Source organism: Neophocaena asiaeorientalis, unplaced genomic scaffold (assembly GCF_003031525.2).
Source record: "Neophocaena asiaeorientalis asiaeorientalis breed wild unplaced genomic scaffold, Neophocaena_asiaeorientalis_V1.1 scaffold59, whole genome shotgun sequence".
Lineage (NCBI taxonomy): Eukaryota > Metazoa > Chordata > Mammalia > Artiodactyla > Phocoenidae > Neophocaena > Neophocaena asiaeorientalis.
In genome coordinates this window covers 8,452,466-8,466,607 of record NW_020174268.1, presented here as the reverse complement: position 1 = coordinate 8,466,607, position 14,142 = coordinate 8,452,466, and the positions used below count along the sequence as shown (strand labels likewise).

General features: G+C 45.9%; 1 protein-coding gene across 1 annotated transcript in view; it reads left to right on the top strand.

Annotated features, from left to right (window-relative positions):
- Positions 1-262: 262 nt before the first annotated feature.
- TMEM272 (transmembrane protein 272) overlaps positions 263-14,142 on the top strand; it is a 24,381-nt gene continuing 10,501 nt past the window's right edge. Inside the window, 1 exon segment of the mRNA XM_024755634.1 lies at positions 263-284. Coding sequence (XP_024611402.1) covers positions 263-284 — 22 coding nt within the window.

The following is a 14,142-nucleotide window of genomic DNA, read 5'->3' as shown; positions in this document are numbered from 1 at the left end:
TGTCCATCGAGGGAGCAGGGCAGTCTCTGTCACGGCCTCAGACCCCACCCAGCCACCTGGAAAGCTCTCCTGGGCCACGGCCCAGCCCTGACCGTCAGCCTCCCCGTCTCACACGTTCTTTCCATCAAGTTCATTCTGCTGTAGTACGGCTGCTTCCCTGCACCCTGAGGCTGGCCTGGAGGATCGATTTAATAACTGGGAAGCAATGAAACCTTGATGAATGCACGTGCGGTGTGTGCAGCCGGCCTCTGGCCATCGCGGGATGACGCAATTAAATGCGACTGGTACGCTGAACCCAGGTCAGGGCACCTATCAGGGCGTCCTGGGAAGCCCTCTTAGCACCACTTGGAGATGGCAGCTCAGTGAAGGCAGGCGCAGGGGAGCACTGGGGGAGAGGCCTTCCACCCTGAGACTGGACCAGAGGCCCGTGACCCTGGGTGTTTCAGCCCCCAGGGAGGTGGACAGAGGCTCATGAAAGTCCACATACTGAATGTCGAGAGACAGTTTATGCTACGATTCTGGCTGTGAGAAATAGCGCGTTATTTTATTTGATTTTTTAAAATTAATTCATTAATTTTATTTATTTATTTTTGGCTGCGTTGGGTCTTCGTTGCTGCGCGCAGGCTTTCTCTAGTTGCAGCGAGCGGGGGCTACTCTTCATTGCTGTGCACAGGCTTCTCATTGCAGTGGCTTCTCTTGTTGGGGAGCACGGGCTCTAGGCGTGCGGGCTTCAGTAGTTGTGGCTTGCAGGCTCAGTAGTTGTGGCGCACGGGCTTCGTTGCTCCGTGGCATGTGGGATCTTCCCGGACCAGGGCTTGAATCCCTGTCCCCTGCATTGGCAGGCGGATTCTTAAGCACTGCGCCACCAGGGAAGACCACCCCCTCTCCCCGATTTTTTAATGTGCTTTTAAAACTTGAAAACTTCTCCTTTTGTAGGTAAAATTAAATTGACTTCACGTTCCTACTTGCCAGCAAAAAAAATCAGTCTTGGGCATTGCGGTCACAGAATTCAGGATGTGGGGCAGGGGGATCATGTCCACCTCTTTGGCGGGTTGGGGCAGGGGAGGCTCCTGCTCTCTGGGCAAAGCCATCATAGGCCCATACAGACTCTTTGTGCAGCTTCTGAAAGGTTCCCTCCTGGTAGCAGTAGCCGCAAGGACACACAACTTAGGAAGTTGTCTTCCAAGAAAAGGGCATCCCTTCCTCCAGGCAAGAGGGATTTCCACCTTCACTCATCCCTTAGCCTCACCCCGCCCCATCTTTCCTGCACAGACCGCATAGCAGTGCGCTCTGTCCCTACCATGGGGCCAGCACCTGCGCCAAGCCTGGGATGTTGGGGTCTTTCCAAGCTGGGGGGCCTGGTGGCCCCTCCCTAGGTGCTCCTTGTAGCAATGCCCTCTGGACGCTGCGAGGAAGAGGGCCACCACCCGCAGAGCCTTCCAAGAACTTCACTTATCAGCCTACGAGGTCTCCCCGCCTGTGCACACCGCTCCCCCCCATTGCTCCTCCCCTTTGGGCACTTTCCTCCATCCCTTTCCCTTGGGACAATCCCAGGGAATTGCCCTCAGTGGGCTCCAAGATGCAAAATTTGGCATCTCTTGTCAGGGATCAGAAAAAAAGATTCTAACACCTGTCAGCATGATTCTTGTTACTATATCATCCTATTACGTGGATGGTGGAGAGCCTTAAGCCCTTGGCAAGTCACGTGGGCAATGGAGGTGGTTTTAGAAAATCCTGGAGCTCGGGGCTCCCAGATTCCAGTAGGTTCTCCCAGCACGTTAAATGCAGTGAGTTCTGAACCAAGCACGTCCTTTCCCCAAAGCTCCTCCTCTTTCCATTTCTCCCATTTCTGTCAATGCCACCACCATTATTGTCACCCAAGCTCAGCGCTTGAGCCATTTTCTACTCCTTTCTTTCCTTTATTACTGCATCTAACTGGTACTCGAGAGCCTGCCCCCCCTACACCTCGTGATCACCCTCCAGGATAAACGATGGATCAGCCTTCTCACTGGTCTCAGCCGTCATCTCCATTCCATTGGCCTCATTGTTTCCAGTGGTTTGACTGATTATGTCACTTCCCAGCTCCAAATCCTACAACTCCCTTGATCTTCCTAATAAAATCCAAATGCCCTGATGTAGATTGGAAATGCCTTCTATTCTCAATACCTTGTTCCAGTCTTATTTCCCATTTATCTGTTATGGATGACCTATGCTCAGCTAAACGGGAGGATTTGTCACTCCCCCAAACCCACCCTGATCTTTTCTTCCTTGAATCTTTTTCTTTAGGATTTTCCCTTTGACTGAAAAGCCACTCCGCCTGTCCAAACCCTACCCATTCATCAATGCCCAGTGCCAGTATCACCTCCTCCTGGAAGGTGGAGGCTTGATCTCCTCCGTCTCCTGGGCTTCCTGACCACTTCATGCACCTCTCGTGACCCCTCTCACACACTGATCTGTATTGGCCCCTGGGTGCACATCTCATCTCCCTTATGGGGTTGTGAGGTCTGTGTTGCCGAGTTAGTGGGGGGCTGAGGAACAGGCCAGGTGAGAGGGTGATGAGGGTGCTGATACAGGGATGGAGAAGAGGGAAGGATGCAAAAAGTGAGGCAGAGACAAAATCACTGGATGTACCAGGAGAGGGCAGAAGTGGCACAGATGGCTGAGGTTTTGGTGCCTTTATAGACTCAGGGAAATGGAGAGGGCAGTTTGGAAAGAGGACTTTAGTTTGAGTTTATCATCCTGGACCCTTTGCCAATTGCCTCCTGGGTATCTGGTCGCTGAGTGGAGCCCCCAAAAGGTGGTGTTGCAGAGAAAAACTGCTGGGTCCTGGTCTCAGTTTCCCCATTAAACTATTTAAGCAAGAGAGCAGGGGTTACACTTGCTATTCAAAAGAACCAGGTTCTGGAGATCCTGGAGAGCAGTCTAAGCTAGAAGCCACCCACTTCTCCTACCAAAATTGCTCCCTTTAAAAATGCTTTGGATACTTCTGGTCATGTATTTGGACTGATAGCTAGGTGCTACTATGTCTTTAACAAATGACGGTGAGAGCAGCAGCGTTAAACCCACTGCAGGTTGTGAGCGGGAGCCCTGAGCTGGTTAATCCTGACACCGCCCCGGGAGGCTGTCCTTTCAGGGGGTCTTTTTTCACAGCCTTCATTGTCAGGAACCAGTTCTTCTGTGTCCTTGGCATAATGAATGGTTCAGCTCCAACCTCTCGATTCTAATATCCTTCTCCCACGTTGCTCTACTTCTGAATTATTTTCTCCTTTGGGACCCTTGGTTGACTTGGCAGTTTCACTCGGTTCTTTTGAATGGACTTGATAGAAACTCATTTCATCAGAAACCAGGATGTGGCCCTCCGAGCCACATTGGAATCGAAGGCAGGGAGGTATTTATTAGAGGTGGTCATTGCTATCAAACCCCCGTCCTGGCCTGAGCAAGGCCAGCAGGACACTCAGCTGCTGTCTCAGAGGGCTGTCCTCATCCAGACTGCGTACCAGCTCTCCTGGGATGCAGGGGGATACGGGGGCGGGAGCAGGGGTTCCAGTCCCTGGCTGTGGCTTGAGGGGTCCTCATTAGGATTGAGTGGTAAAGAGGTCCTCGTGTGAGTAATGCTGGTTACTTCCCTTCCAGTGAAATCCCACAGCCCCGCGTGGCCCCAACACCTTGCACTTTGCTGAGCAAACAGATGCTAAGGAGGGCCTGGCTTAGACTCTCCAGCACTGCTTATAAAAAGGATGGCGCATGGACCGCCTGCTTCACAGTCACTGGTGGAGTTGCTTAGAAACACAGATTCCTAGGTCGTGTTGGCAGAGATTCTGACTTCTTAGGTCCAGAGTAGCCCAAGGGAATCTCAGAATTACATCTGCAAGGGTGAGAGCGGAAGTGAGCCTGAGACCTTGATGGTGGTGACACAGAGAGTCTGGTGCTAATGAAGGCTGGGCTGCAGATGGGCTCAGGGAGTGATGTCAGGTTTAGAGCCATCCCATCACGGCTCATTCGAAGTCTGTGGGACCCACCGGGTCTCCCTCACTTGTTGTTTCTTCAGTTCTCTATTTGATCCCGGGGAAGGGCTGGGGGAGGTAGTGTCTGAGATAAAAGGGAAGCCACACCACTTCCATCACGAAGGGAGAATAACGATGATGATAATAAGGGCCAACATTTACACAGTGTTTATCGTGTAGCAGACCTCGTGTTTAGTGCCTTACGTGGCTTATGAAGTTTGATCATTTTAACAAGTCTCTTAGGAAAGTCCTATGATTATGCTCATGTCTTAAATGAGGACACTGAAACCTCAGGGGTGAAGAGCCCAGCCATCCACACTGTAGGGCAGGGAGTGGGATGTGAGCCCAGGCCATCTGGCTCTAGGTGGCGAGTGGTCCTACTCTCCTCTGGGTGGTCCTTAGGAATGTTCTGGCCCCAGCCGTCTCTCTCAGCCTTGCTCCGACATAGGAAGCTTGCATGACAGGGGCCTCTGTGTCACTGAACACCTGGATTACGCCTGTGGCCAGGTGGCACCATCTGTCACAAGCTCCCAGAGCAGTGAAGGGTTTTCCGGGATGCCGATCACTTTATCATTGTGGTAACAAGCTCAAGCCCAGAAACAGAGATGGGATTTCTCAGCTTCCTGCTTGTCTGTCACGTATCAGCGGGAAATTTTTTCCTCGACCCCCATTGTAAACTGGGAATTAAAACAGATGTGGCTATATTAATTGACACTCTCCCTTTAATCAGCCACATTGCCGGCAGTGCTGTGTTCCCCGTGATCAACAGACCACCCCGCTGCGGAACTTGCCAGGACCAGTTGCAGATGAAAAGGCAGAAAACCTTGTTCAAAAAGCAGGAAAAAAGCCCTGTTCAAGGTACTGAAAGAGAAAGCTTTTTCCTTTCTTCCACAGTCTCTTTTGATCTGTCATGGTATTTTTCGTTTGCCTTTTAATGACATTTTAAGTAAAGAAAAAAGAAAACTTGTTAATTAACAATCTAAAATTATTAGCATAAAGTTTACCATTCACCTTAATATTATATAATGACATTTTTTTGCGGGGGGGTCAGCCATGGAGCTTGTGTGATCTTAGCTCCCGGACCAGGGATTGAACCCAGGGCCCCAGGAGCGACAGCACCAAGTCCTAACCACTGGACCACCAGGGAATTCCCTATAATGACAGTTTTAAGTGCAACTATAAGAGCATTTAACCCAGATGTAGAATCACCAAAATCACACGATTTGTGTTTCATAGCTCTTACATGCATATGTATTTGGTTTTTACCAGAACAGTGGCAATAATACACAAAACTAATGCAGCTCTTTTCATTTCACTTCTTGATACATGTGCTTTCTACCAACACCCTTTACCTTCTGCTTACTGATGAGTAAGGAAGGGCTGAACAGAAACAGATCTAGGGATTGCCCTATCTTTCCCTTCCTTCTGTGTCATCACTTTCGGATGAGTGGTTGGCTGATTCAGGGAATTCTCCTGTATAAGAAAGGATGTGATAGGGCTTCTTGGTCATTTGTGTTACTTAGAACACCACTGCCTTCTGTCTGCGTTTGAAGCAAGTTCTGGTTCAGATGAAAAAGGTGGCCTCTCAGGGTTGTCGGTGCCCCTGCTCACTCAGTTGAAGACATGACACGCTTACTTTGTATTCATTTTGAGTCTTAATGAACGTCCACACCCGTGGGCCCAGCAGAACTGGAGAACACAGCCAGGAGAGGCAGCCACACTCACTGCATGTATCTGCTCACACCTGTGCTCCATTGTCCCATCAGACTTCACTTACAAAGTACAGATTCAAAGAAAAATTCATTGAGAAATTCAAGACCGCAACAGAAGAGCAGTAAACCAAGTGCAAGGTCCTCCTCAGCACAGGGCCCCATGTGACTGCCCAGGTCGTGTGCCCAGGAAGCCGGCTCTGATGATCAGTAAATATTATAGCTAATTCAGAGGAGGGTGGTTTGAGGGGAGGAGTGAAAATTGGGGCGAATCAGTCTGCATGCCTGCCCTTTTTTGGGCATTTCCTGGAAGTAAAGGTCAAGATTGGCATGAAGGGCAACTTAAGGGGGCTTCTTGAAGAAGAGGGATGACCCCTGCCATGTCCACCTCTGCTTGGAGAATTAGTGTCAGAGCTTGGATTTAGTGGTGTGGCTGTGAGGTTCCTAGCTGCAGACACTTGCAGCCTCCAGAGATGACTGAGACTCACAAATAGACCTGAGATGTTTGACAATCTGAAACTGGAATGGACCTAGTAGATTAAATTAATTAAAGTGGGTTTAGGACTTCCCTGGTGGTGCAGTGGTTAAGAAACCTCCTGCCAATGCAGGGGACATGGGTTCTATCCCTGGTCTGGGAAGATCCCGCATGCCGCAGAGCAGCTAAGCCCGTGCGCCACAACTGCTGAGCCTGTGTGCTACAACTACTGAGCCTGTGCTCTAGAGCTCGCGAGCCACAACTACTGAGCCCATGTGCCACAACTACTGAAGCCCACACGCCTAGACCCCGTGCTCCCAACAAGAGAAGCCACCACAGTGAGAAGCCCATGCACCACAAGGAAGAGTAGCTGCCACTCGCCACAACCAGAGAAAAGCCCACATGCAGCAACGAAGACCCAATGCAGCCAAAAATAAAATAAAATTAACTTAAAAAAAATAAAGTGGGTTCAGTGTAAGTAATAGAAAACCCAACTCAAAGTGGCACAGATAATAAAGGGATTTATTGGTTCATGTCAATGGAACGTCCAGGAGTAGTTCAGCTTCATGAGTGGTGTGATTCAGTGGGTGACGGATGCCACTGAGGTCCTAGTTACTTTTTGCCTCTCCACTTTGCCTTCCACGTGTCAGTCTCCTCAGGCTGGTTTCCCTTCTCAGTGGCAAGATGGTGGCCAGCAGCCCCCAGAGCAACTTACTTTCTCACCAGTGTCCAGGGAGCAAGAGAAGCTTGTTCTTGGAAGTTCTATCAGAAGAGTGAGAAAGCCTTTTTACCTTTCTCTCAGTCAATCTCCCCTTGAGTATCCTTGGCCCAGAATGAGCCAAGAGCCCATCCACCAACCAAAAACATATCCAGTGAGTGCAGCTCTGCCAATAACTTAGGGCTGGGCCTCATGTCCTTCTCAAAAGCCCAGGGGGAGTCAGCTTGTACCAGAGCACACAAACTGCATAGGACAATGGGGAGGTGGGGAGACCAGAACAAAATGGGGTGATTACCTGGAGAGGACGGAGTGGATGCTCAGGAGGCTACCATGCCATCTACCTCAGAGACCCTCTCTCTGCTCTCAGGGCTGGCACTGGACCTAGCAGAAAACATAAATGTGTGATGCTGTCTAAACTTTAAATGTGGGAACAGGAGTGCCGTCCTACCCAAAAGACATTCAAATTCATAATTTAAAAAATTGCTGACCAAGCAAAACCTGTATCTGCAGGCCATTTAACAGACAAGGAAACCAAGAACCAACAAGGGGAAGTAATTGCCTAAAATTGTAATGGTTGCTGTATGCTGAGCTTGTGTATGCACCTGCTAACGCACGTTACACAAGAGAACGTTGAGGCTTCAAGGAGGCCAACTAACTAATGCGCTCAAAGCCACACAGCTAATGAGTGACGGAGGTGGGATTTGGACACAGATCTATCTAACTTGCGTGCCTCTGTCCTTTCCCAGTGCCAGAGGGTGAATTGGCTGCATGAATAGGAAGAAAAACCCCAAGCCAGTTCAGAGCTCTGTTCCACTGTGTATCAGTAAGAAGTTGTAGGAGACGGTCTAATATATACTATGGGATATATAACCCATAAATAAATGGAAGGGAAAAAGACTTTGTGAAGCAGATTCCTTAAGTGATAAAGCAAGTTGTCAGTGAACCTTATGCACGGTAGGGAAGAGCCATCTGCAGTGGGTACAGGCTCCCAGGAAGCACAGGGTAGATGCCGCCTGGCTCCATGAACGCCGGTGGCTTCTGGCATCCTGGCACTGGCAGAGCAGCAGCTTATGAACTCCTTTTCTAGAAGCTGTCAGTCTTTGGAGAGGTCGTGCAGGAAATCTGGGCCTTCGAATTGGCAGCCTGATCAGAAGAGACATTCAGCTGTCTCAGAGATGCAAGTCCTGGCGTGCACTCCCTGCCTCTCCTGCGGAAGCCCCAGGCAAGCGGTGACCTCCTCCCCCGTCTGCTGCCTTGAGAGAAGGGCAGATTTCACGGAAGGTGTTAGTAAACTGCAGCGGAAAGGAAATGAGAGTCTCTGTGTTCTGACCCGGCTGTCGCTCCTTCCCTTACAGCCTGCTTCCTGTTTCTGCTTTGCACTTCCCTGGCTCTCCCGCTGTCCATGGCCTTCCCAGGCGAGCTGGCCTCTGAGCTGCTGGATGCCCCAGGCCAGCCGTGTCCGGCCAGGACGATGGTACTCCATCATTAAACATAAAGTGTGCGATGGGACTTCCCTGGCGGTCCTCTGGTTAGGACTCGGCGCGTTCACTGCGGTGGCCCTGGTTCAATCTCTGGTCTGGGAACTAAGATCCCGCGAGCCTTGGGGCGTGGCCAAAAAAAGACACAAACAGAAGCAAAATGTGCACTAGGAAGAGCTGGCCAGGCTGATGATTTGCAGACACACAGAAGTACTTGCTGAATGTTTTAAAAAGACGGAGTTCTGGGACCTGCCCTGGGGAATACTGCTGCAGTATGTCTGCGGCGAGGACACATCTGCTTTTAAAACTCTGTCCCTAGATAATTGTGGTACCTCTTGGCCAGTTTGGGAGCCCCTGGGCGAGAGTTTTCCCAAGGACCCTTTCCAGTTCCTATGCTCCCATGTGGATCAATATGAAAAACGAATGTCAGGCTAAGGTCATTGTCGGCGCTCTATACATTCTTTTGCTGAATGAATGAGTAAATATTTCCATTAGTCACATATATTAAATGATCTCAATTATCCAGAAGTATGAAGTACGAGGAAAGGTTGAGGAGGTGGGAAACTCCTTGAGTAGCCAAAAATCGTTTTCACGTCAGTGAAATTAAACTCATAGCCTTGAATGTTGCTGATGGGAGCCTCCAAGCTCTGCACGTGGAATCTAGCTAGCTACGCCTGTTTACAGAGAGGTCTAGCAAGCGTGGTGCTCTAGGCTTCGAGTTCATAGCATATTGGAGCAGAAATTAAAAGGGCATAGGAAGGGGAAAAAAAGGACATAGGAATTGTTGCAAACAAAAAGCACCCGGTATTCAAATAGCTTAATGGGGATGGCGGTTCCTTTTGGGGTGATGAAAATGTTTTGGAACTAGGTACATGTGATCGTTACACATCATTGTGAATGCGTTAAATGCCACTGAATTGTTCCCTTTAAAATAGTTCTTTTTTTTTTTTTACATCTTTATTGGAGTATAATTGCTTTACAATGTTGTGTTAGTTTCTGCTGTACAATAAAATGAGTCAGGTATATGTATACATTAATCCCCATATCCCCTCCCTCTTGAGCCACCCTCCCACCCTCCCTATCTCACCCACCTAGGTCATCACAAAGCATCTAGCTGATCTCCCTGTGCTACGCAGCAGCTTCCCACTAGCTAGCTATTTTACATTTGGTAGTGTATATATGTCAGTGGTACTCTCCCACTTCGTCCCAGCTTCCCCTTCCCCCGCTGTGCCCTCAAGTCCATTCTCTACGTCTGCATCTTTATTCCTGCTCTGCTGCTCGGTTCATCATTACCTAAAATGGTTCATTTTGTGTTATATGAATTTCACCTCGATTTTTTAAAAAATCGACAATACTAAAACCAAAAATGAATATAAAAACAGTACTCTTAGGTTTGTAACAAGTGAAAGCTGACAGCTTGATAGGAAATAAAAGAACAAAATAAAATTCTCAAGTTTGCACAGAATTCATATAGCCAAGTAGTCTGGGGCGATCTAGTGTCAGGGCAAACAATTCAGCCACTTCAACAGGCTCTGAAGCTGTCATTATTATAGGGCAATTTGAAAGTGAACATTTATTATATGGCTCCGCTTTATCAAGAAGAGTTACAAGGTGTCAGGTATACCTTGCTTAAGAGTTCCCAGTAAGAAAATGTCCTATGCAAAAATCTACTGGTAAAAGATAGTTTTTTTTTTTTATCGAGTAAAAAGTAAGTTTTTGGGACCTGTGATTCAGTTATCTGAATAATGAACTTAACCGAAACAATTCACTCGCTAACATGGCTGCATAAATGAGGCAAGATCCCACAAGGCCAATTCCCATAGCGGTATATTAAAATCGCTACATCCGCTGCCTGAAGTGGGTATCAAGGAATTACCGCTAAATTGTTATAGAGTGTCCATTTATGGTGATGAACAAGTTTTGGAAATAAATAGTGGTGATGGTTGCACATGTTTGTGAATGTAATTCGTGCTCCTGAATTGTACACTTAACATGGTTAAAATGGCAAAAATTTTTGTTATATATACTTTATCACAATAAAAATATTTAAAAATAATTTTTAAACTTCCATAATATTGCCTCCCTCCCGCCCCCCGCCTCGCAAATCACTACATCTGGTAGTTTTACCAACTGTATTGGGGAGAATTCTAAAGCCTGAAGAGGGTAACTGTGGTACTGCAGGTCAGTCAGAAAGAAAATCTAGAGGTCCCAGGCAGTACACGAAGCACACCAGGGAAAGATGCTTTTATTACATTTATTAGGGTCCTTTTAAGCCATCTGTGTGCTGATTGGCTCTGCTGTGATCAGCAGCTGTTTTTATTCATTAGCAATGAGCAGGTGTGTTAAGTCATTACTCATGTTCATTTCACAGCTGGACTTTGAATGGAAAAGCAGTTCCTACCCAACAACTTTGGCATCAAGTACTGATATTTAAAGGTCTTTGAGCGAAAAGGTTTTCTTGAGGCTTGGAAAGTACTTCCATCTAATAATGGCTTCAGCGAAACATCAGAGATATCTATAAAGGCAGGCCTCTATAGGCTGATGATTGGATCATTGTGTGTATTTGATTTTACTCTGATTTTACCCTGAATTTGTAGGTCTCTCTATACCTAGAAATGTTTATTCATTTCAATGGAATATGGTATAGTCATAGAAAAATGCTTTACTTCCTCTGTTTAAGTACCAAGGCCTTTGTGGGAAATAAAATGTCAACTCAAAGCTAAAACTTTAAATGCCATTTAATCAGATTTTTTTTTTTTTTTACCACCGCTGTTTTGCTTTTTCATTTTGGAAAAATCATTTAATCCAAGAGTCATACTTCCACTCATTTCATAGGGGTTGTCACATGAACCAACCAAATGTAAGAAAGCCAAGTTTCAGGACTTCCCTGGTGGCGCAGTGGTTAAGAATTCACCTGCCAATGCAGGGGACACAGGTTCGAGCCCTGGTCCGCGAAGATCCCACATGCCGTGGAGCAACTAAGTCCGTGCGCCACAACTACTGAACCTGCACTCTAGAGCCCACGAGCCATAACTACTGAGCCCGCGTGCTACAACTGCTGAAGCCCATGCGCCTAGACCCTGTGCTCCACAACAAGAGAAGCCACCGCGATGAGAAGCCCGTGCACCGCAACGAAGACCCAACACAGCCAAAAAAAAAAAAGTGCATGATATATGGTTTTAAATAAAACATTGAAGTGCCATTTTAAGTACTTTATTGATATTATATCACACAGTACTTTACAGGTAGCCTAACTTATGAATTAAACATGTAAATATTTTATTCTCCAAAATATGGATAAAAAGTCAGAGTGCTTTTTTTTTTTAACATCTTTATTGGAGTATAATTGCTTTACAATGTTGTGTTAGTTTCTGCTGTATAACAAAGTGAATCAGCTATACGTGTACATATATCCCCATATCCCCTCCCTCTTGCGTCTCCCTCCCACCCTCCCTATCCCACCCCTCTAGGCGGACACAAAGCACCGAGCTTATCTCCCTGTGCTATGCAGCTGCTTCCCACTAGCTATTTTACATTCGGTAGTGTATATATGTCAGTACTACTCTCTCACTTCGTCCCAACTTACCCTTCCTCCTCCCCATGTCCTCAAGTCCATTCTCCATGTCTGCGTCTTTATTCCTATCCTACCCCTATGTTCTTCAGAACCATATTTTCTTTTTTAGATTCCATATATATGTGTTAGCTTATGGTATTTGTTTTCCTTTTTCTGATTTACTTCACTCTGTATGACAGACTCTAGGTCCATCCACCTCACTACAAATAACTCAATTTCATTTCTTTTTATGGCTGAGTAATACTCTATTGTACATAGGTGCCACATCTTCTTTATCCATTCATGTCAGTGGACACTTAGGTTGCTTGCATGTCCTGGCTCTTATAAATAGTGCTGCAATGAACATTGTGGTACATGACTCTTTTTGAATTATGGTTTTCTCAGGGTATATGCCCAGTAGTGGGATTGCTGGGTCGTATGGTAGTTTTACTTTTAGTTTTTTAACATACTGTTCTCCATAGTGGCTGTTTCAATTTACATCCCCACCGACAGTGCAAGAGGGTTCCCTTTTCTCCACACCCTCTCCAGCGTTTATTGTTTGTAGATTTTTTGATATGGCCATTCTGACTGGTGTGAGGTGATACCTCACTGTAGTTTTGATTTGCATTTCTCTAATGATTAGTGATGTTGAGCATCCTTTCGTGTGTTTGTTGGCGATCTGTATATCTTCTTTGGAGAAATGTCTATTTAGGTCTTCTGCCCATTTTTGGATAGGGTTGTTTGTTTTTTTGTTATTGAGCTGCATGAGCTGCTTGTATATTTTGGAGATTAATCCTTTGAACCCGTGTCCCCTGCATTGGCAGGCGGACTCTCAACCACTGTGCCACCAGGGAAGCCCTGGATTCCTTTTATTTCTTTTTCTTCTCTGAGTGCTGTGGCTAAAACTTCCGAAACTATGTTGAATAATAGCGGTGAGAGTGGGCCACATTGTCTTGGTCCTGATCTTAGAGGAAATGGTTTCAGTTTTTCATCATTGAGAACGATGTTGGCTGTGGGTTTGTCATATATGGCCTTTATTATGTTGAGGTAGCTTCCCTCTATGCCTGCTTTCTGGACAGTTTTAATCATAAATTGGTGTTGAATTTTGTCGAGAGCTTTTTCTGCATCTATTGAGATTATCATATGGTTTTTCTCCTTCAATTTGTTAATATGGTTTATCACATTGATAGATTTGCGTATATTGAAGAATCCTTGCATTCCTGGAATAAACCCCACTTGATCATGGTGTATGATCCTTTTAATGTGCTGTTGGATTCTGTTTGCTAGTATTTTGTTGAGGATTTTTGCATCTATGTTCATCAGTGATATTGGCCTGTAGTTTTCTTTCTTTGTGACATCCTTGTCTGGTTTTGGTATCAAGGTGATGGTGGCTTCGTAGAAGGAATTTGGGAGTGTTCCTCCCTCTGCTATATTTTGGAAGAGTTTGAGAAGGATAGGTGTTAGCTCTTCTCTAAACGTTTGATAGAATTCACCTGTGAAGCCATCTGGTCCTGGGCTTTTGTTTGTTGGAAGATTTTTAATCACAGTTTCAATTTCAGTGCTTGTGATTGGTCTGTTTATACTTTCTATTTCTTCCTGGTTCAGTCTCAGAAGGTTGTGCTTTTCTAAGAATTTGTTCATTTCTTCCAGGTTGTCCATTTTATTGGCATATTGTTGCTTGTAGTAATCTCTCATGATCCTTTGTATTTCTGCAGTGTCAGTTGTTACTTCTCCTTTTTCATTTCTAATTCTGTTGATGTGAGTCTTCTCCCTTTCTTTTCGATGAGTCTAGCTAATGGTTTATCAATTTTGTTTATCTTCTCAAAGAACCAGCTTTTAGTTTTATTGATCTTTGCTATTGTTTCCTTCATTTCTTTTTCATTTATTTCTGATCTGATCTTTATGATTTCTTTCCTTCTGCTAGCTTTGGGGTTTTTTGTTGTTGTTCTTCTTCTTTCTGTAAATGCTTTAGGTGTGAGGTTAGGTTGTTTATTTGAGATTTTTCTTGTTTCTTGAGGTAAGATTGTATTGCTATAAACTTTCCTCTTACAACTGCTTTTGCTGCATTCCATAGGTTTTGGATTGTCATGTTTTCATTGTCATTTGTTTCTAGGTATTTTTAAATTTCCTTTTAGATTTCTTCAGTGATCTCTTGGTTATTCAGTAGCATATTGTTTAGCCTCCATGTGTTTGTATTTTTTACAG